The 6000-nt window shown below is 38.6% G+C and overlaps 1 protein-coding gene across 1 annotated transcript in view; it reads left to right on the top strand.

Annotated features, from left to right (window-relative positions):
* Positions 1-3114: 3114 nt before the first annotated feature.
* DEUP1 (deuterosome assembly protein 1) overlaps positions 3115-6000 on the top strand; it is a 74566-nt gene continuing 71680 nt past the window's right edge. The window contains 2 exon segments of the mRNA XM_061202714.1: positions 3115-3121; positions 5231-5400. Coding sequence (XP_061058697.1) covers positions 3115-3121; positions 5231-5400 — 177 coding nt within the window.

Here is a 6000-nt window from a genome sequence, read left to right as displayed (position 1 = left end):
GTTTGCCGAGAACAGCCACTGTTTATACCTGTTGTCCTGGAATAATTATTATTAGTGCCCCTTTCACTTTTAAAATTGTCCTGGGTTGGATAACAAATCATATGGTCACCATAGTTATCTGTCTGATGAAGGTCTGCCTTTTAAGAATCAGCACCTAAGCCCATTGTTAAAGGACTTTGGAGTGACATATATTCCATGTATCTTACCCTAGCCCCTTTTACTCTGAATGACTCTCTCCACATGCCATTCCCCTGCCCTTTCCCAACACACTTGCCACTAATGCCTCCATTTACATCACCAGCTTTCTAGTTTGCTCTCTCTTCATCTCCAAATAATGATGTCCTGATATTTTAACTCTAGGATCCCCAGTCTGGTATGTTACCCTGCAAGTCTCAATGTGCCCCCTCCTTTCTGGCTTAATGCATTCAGACTGCTGTCCTGACCTCAGGATCTTTCTCTTGTGAATTGCTCCCAAGGATAAACCCAATAGTTAGGGCAGGGGTTTACATGTCTTAAGTAGTGTTATCAGGCACAACCCAACCAGTCTCCAATGCTGAAAGATTCAGAGAATTTTTTTTTTTCTTTTTTAACTCCTCAGTCAACTTTTCTAAACTTGGAATAATAAGGTCTACTTTATGGGATGTTATGAGGAGTCATGACAGGAAGTACAGGAAAGTAATTAGCATAGTGTTAGCATTTGACTAAAGGAAGAAATAAAAATATAAATAATGTACTGTCCAGTTATTGAGGAGGCTAAACTAAGCCTTTTGTATTTTATTTTAAAGTTCACTAGATTTAGGAACAAATATTGATACTGAGACAGCTGAACTGCTATTAATTATCTCTGAGAAACTGAAGAAGGGAAAATATACTACAAGATTAGACAATTGACTTTCAAAAGGGAGTATTAAATATGACAAAAAGCTGAATTTGATGTAAAAGTGTGTTTGACTAAATCTTAGGTAAGACTCTGGAAAAGATTATCAGTGGTTTGTGAGCATCCAGAAGAGGAAGCAGTGGCCACCAGGACTCAGCATGGATGCACCCGGACCACTGCATGCTAGACCAGCCTTGCTTCAAAGTGCAAATATGCTGGTGCATCAGAGAACATATAGACAGAGATGTACTTGGGCTTTGGCATATTTTATAGGGCTTTTCACCACATTTTTTGTGGGAAAAAAAAGTAAGGTTAATTAAGTGGATTAACATCTGATTATAATAAAAGAAATAATCAACAGATCACTGTGACCCTGAAGGGCTTGATAATGGAAGGCCAGAGGGCTCTGTCCTCTCTCCTGTCCTTTATGACATTTAACAATCACTTGTATGAAAAAAAAATGTATATGTAAAACAAGTAATGCTTATCAAATCTGCTGCTGACACAAAATTGGGAGGTATAGCGAATATATTCTCTGACAGTACCAGGATCCCAAAATATAAGCTCAGATGTTACCTCTTTCAGGAAGGTTTCTGTGATAGTCCATGCTGTCCAATACCCAAGGGGTATTTGGGCCCCTCCTTTCTGTTCCCAAAAGAACTGTATGTATTCATCAATCTGTTACTGTACCTGCCCGCCTTGTAAGTCTTCCTATACACAGGCAGTTGGTCTTGTGTCTCTGTCTTCCTAGTTCCTCTCACAGTGGGGAGAAGTCACCTGTGAATGTTTGCTTCCTTAAAGAATCAGTGATGACAGCCTACATCGAGGCTGAAACTGTAACACTGAAATGTAATGAAAATAAATATAAATCCCTGCCCTTGGAGCATCTCTCAAAATGAAACAATCACAAGATAGTGAGTAGGTGGCTTTACTCGTAGCATGCATGAAAAGGAAAAAGCGTGTTTATCAAGAAAAAACTCGCCTTAAAAGTCATATGATATCACTGCTTTACCCTTCCCCCTCCCAAATTCAAAGCTAAGGTGATCTTCATCTGCTTGAATGAAAGTATGTATCACCTAAAACAAAGGATATGAGAGTCCCTCTCTGAGCTAATTAGACCATACCTTGGGTACCATGTTAAAGTTCTGAACAATACATTTCAAGGAGGAAATCGACAAACAGGAAGGAACTTGTTCAGAGGAGAGCCACCAGGATTATGAAGGTTCTGAAAAATCTTAAAATAGTCATTCATTTCTTCAACTAATACACAGTTCAACAACTGTATATTAAACATGTAGTATTTTCTAGGCAGTATACTAGGTAGTGAATGGTAGAGAAAAAAAAATCTCTACAAGCAATTCAAGGAAATAAAGATAACTTGTGAAAATAAACAAAGACCACCGAATAAGAACAAATGAAGGCTATTTATTCAAAGATTTCTATAAAAAGGGAGTCAACTATCACTTGCATTTGGCAGACTCAAAGACAGGCAGGAGAGTGGAAAGGCTTAACAGTGAAAAACCAGAAGGCTTCAGGTATGCCTCAGCCCTAGGCTGTCGACATGGGGAAGCTAGAGGCAGGATCGTTAGAAGCAGGGCCTGCTATGTGATTGGTTTGGGGAACATATTTGCCTTTCTCTGGTTGGTCCTGAGTTGGAAGTGGAGGCAAAATTGGGGAAGCTGTCAGTCATTGACCAAGTCTTGACCATTCTAGGACTATTGCTGCAAAGGTTTTGGGTCAGAATCCATTATCGCATATTCTGGCATTGTCTGTTAGTATGTTCAGTCTCAAATATTGAACATTGAGAAGACTCAGGAAGAATCTGGAGGTACATTGATAACTGTATTCAGCGTATTGATAACTGTATTCAAGTATTTTATAGTCTACAGTGTTGAAAAGGCATTTGTTCTCAATGGTTACAATGGATCAAATTAGGACCAGTGGATGAAAAAGTTCTTCAGTATAAGAAAGAACTTTTAAAAACCCACTTCTGTCTAGATGCAATCTCAGACAGTGGTTACCTGCTAAAGGAAAAGTTCAGACATAGGCTGGGTGACCTCTTGGCGGTGATATTACAAAATAGATCACAAACTTTGGCATGCACCAAGTGGCATGTACTTGATACCTTTGTTACTAATGCAGAATCTGGGCTCTGTCCTAGATTTGCTGAATCTGATCAGTGGGGTATGATAGATGATTCTCTCCAGAAACATTTGTGGAAGGTATGCAAACACTGAATGGGTAGTTGGACTAGATGACTTGTAAAAGTCCTTCCACCTTGAAGTCTAATATTCTGACTTTTGCATATCATAGTCATAACCAGGAAATAAACACTTTATTCACTTATTTAACAATACTGATTGAGTAGCTCATATTATGCCACACTCTACTTTAGGCCTATATTTTAATTCCATTAGCACGGTACATTCCTATATGCCAAAGAGATAGTAACGGAAAAAACTCGTTCGTTGACTCTTCAGAGATTTATTGAGCATCTGCTATGTGCTGGAGCACTGTGCTAAGCCTTGGGGAGATGGTGATGAACAAGACTGATGTAGTCCTTTTTCTTTCAGAGTTTACACCAGCAGAAAAAAATAGACAAAATGTATTTACAGTAAAGGGTGATACATGTTGTTATGAAATAAAAATGGTGTGAAAACGATTCTTTTCGTTCTGTTGTTTTTCCCCACATCAGAACTCCAATCAAAATCCAATCAAGTTTTTTTATAGAGGAATTAGTACTTCCTTTCCTCAGACTTGTTTTAGGTTTTAAGTAAAAACTGAGAGCCTTTGGGCCTTAGCCCAGGAATGTTAGAAGACTTAAGAATGGCATTTTGTACTTACAACCTCTCTGGTGTCAAAACTGGTGAATCTGCTGTTGAATAAGCCAATCAAAGGGACATCCCTTGTTCAGGTTGACTCTGGGTATTTGAGAAAGGGATTCTGGAAATTCTGAGTTCTTTGAGTTCAAATACCTATTTCTAAACCTATTGCAACAGAGCTAATTTGTACTACATTTTTCAAGCAAGTTCTTATGCAAAACACCATGTCTTTTGCTGTGTGGTATACAGGAAGGAGCTTAATTAAGATGGGAAGCAGCCGTCTAGGATCTAGTTCTGGCTCTTCCATTAATTAATGTGTGACCTTGATGTCGCTGGTCTTCAGTTTTTTGAAAATGCTAAATGATCTTTAATTAGCCCTAAAATTCTGATTTGGTGAAACTAAATGGAGGAAATGATGTCATTTTACACCTGCCTCTCCTGCCTTCCTCCCAGCTACGCAAATATATTGGAAGCCCTATCAGCACCATTGAATGGATACTGAAGTAACTTGCTTTTCTAATCTGGACATTTGTGTGTTCTTTCAGCTGAAGTCTGAGGCCTCAACATGTACCTGCTTATCCAGGCTGAATGACTGGATTTATACCAGGTCCTTGGTGAATGCTTCAGCTTCTATGAAGGAGAACCCTGCCCTGGGAGCACTTAGCAATCTCTCCAACTCTCGGTCTCTATAATTCTAGTTATCACCCAGTGTCTTGTTTCAAACACAGTAGACCTTCCTAGACCCAAAATATTACCACTTTTCTGACTAATAGTATCCCTATTGTCTAAAATCTTACATTACTCTGCCCACACCTGCCCACTTAGATTCCTTCCAAAGAGACACCACCAGCCAGATCACACCAAGTTTCTCTCCCAAAGGAGCAGCAGTGTAGCCCAGATAGTACATTTGAATCTGGTCCTACCTAGCCTGGGCTCTCTCCCTGGCAGGCACAATTGAAGCCCCAGCTGACCTGCCGTCAAACCTCCTCAACTTATGATAAGCATATAGGTATATGTATATTTACATGTAAGAGCATGGAATCATTTTTCATAATTAGAATTTTCCTTTGAATTAGCCCACTCTAAAATTAATTAATTAATTAATTTATTTATTTATTATTTTTAAACTAACTTTCTTTATTGTGACCTTATTTCTGACGTAATCCACACAATATTTTTTCATTTTAGGACTCCCTTGTCTAAGTCAAAACTTTTGGGTCAGGGAGATCCATGCGTTACCACCAGTACATAAGAGAATGCAGGCAGTGACTTTATCAATATATTGCATTATATTATGGCAGCAACTGTACTTTTTAAAATGCCTTTGAAAAGTATGTACACTGTTAGCTCTGAAATTAGCTTTTAGTTTTAATTTAAAATGTTAACCTCTGGTTTTCGGAATTCTTCCTATTTAAATAATTGAACAATTTGAGGAAATAATGATCAAGCTATTCAAAGCAAGATCATAATTTTTCTTGTTCTCACATTTCACTCTTTTTAAATGTATTTTACTTTTCTACAATTTCCAGAGCTTCTCCTTGTGAGGCTGAGCTTCAGGAATTAATGGAACAAATTGACATCATGGTAAACAACAAAAAATTGGATTGGGAAAGGAAGATGCGGGCTCTGGAGACACGATTAGATCTTCGGGATCAAGAGTTGGCAAATGCACAAACTTGTTTAGAACAGAAAGGTCAAGAGGTACTGCATAGATGTGTTAATAAATTGTTAATTCCTCAGACTGTTATAAATAGTATTTGTTCTGTCAGAATATATTTTTTATCACGCATACTTTTTATCAGGCATCAGCAATAGCATTTATAGCTTGAAATTCTGTCACAGTGTGCTAAATGTGTTCTATCAAATAAGCGGCAAGCAGAGCTTAAACCGGTAGTAATTTGCCAATGCAGACAGAAATAGTCTAGTCAATGTTGTCTGGGAAAGTAAACAAACATTCAATATGTATGTGAAATAAATACTGTTTGCAAGCAAAGATGTCAGTGCTTTTGCTGCTGTAGAAACAAAGTAGTCAACAAAGCTGTGCCTTTGGATGAGGCAGAGTTCAGGAGCATTTCCTTTTCTCATCTGCTAGAAAAATCTTTCCTAAAAGAAGTAAAAGGTAAAGCCTTGATTGTAGAACAAGAGAGAAAACAGTTTGGTGAAGGGAGTGTGTGTATACCTGGGCGCCCACTTGGGAGGAATGCCCTGGGCCCCGGTGAAGGTGCTTGTGGCCAAGCTGGTGGTGGTAGAAGGAGGTCTGAGTGCTCTTGGGCCTGCAGAGGAGTTCAGGAAAGGCATACG

This window comes from Eubalaena glacialis, chromosome 10 (genome assembly GCF_028564815.1).
Source record: "Eubalaena glacialis isolate mEubGla1 chromosome 10, mEubGla1.1.hap2.+ XY, whole genome shotgun sequence".
Lineage (NCBI taxonomy): Eukaryota > Metazoa > Chordata > Mammalia > Artiodactyla > Balaenidae > Eubalaena > Eubalaena glacialis.
Note: the sequence above shows the minus strand (reverse complement) of the source record. Positions and strands in the feature narration are given on the sequence as shown.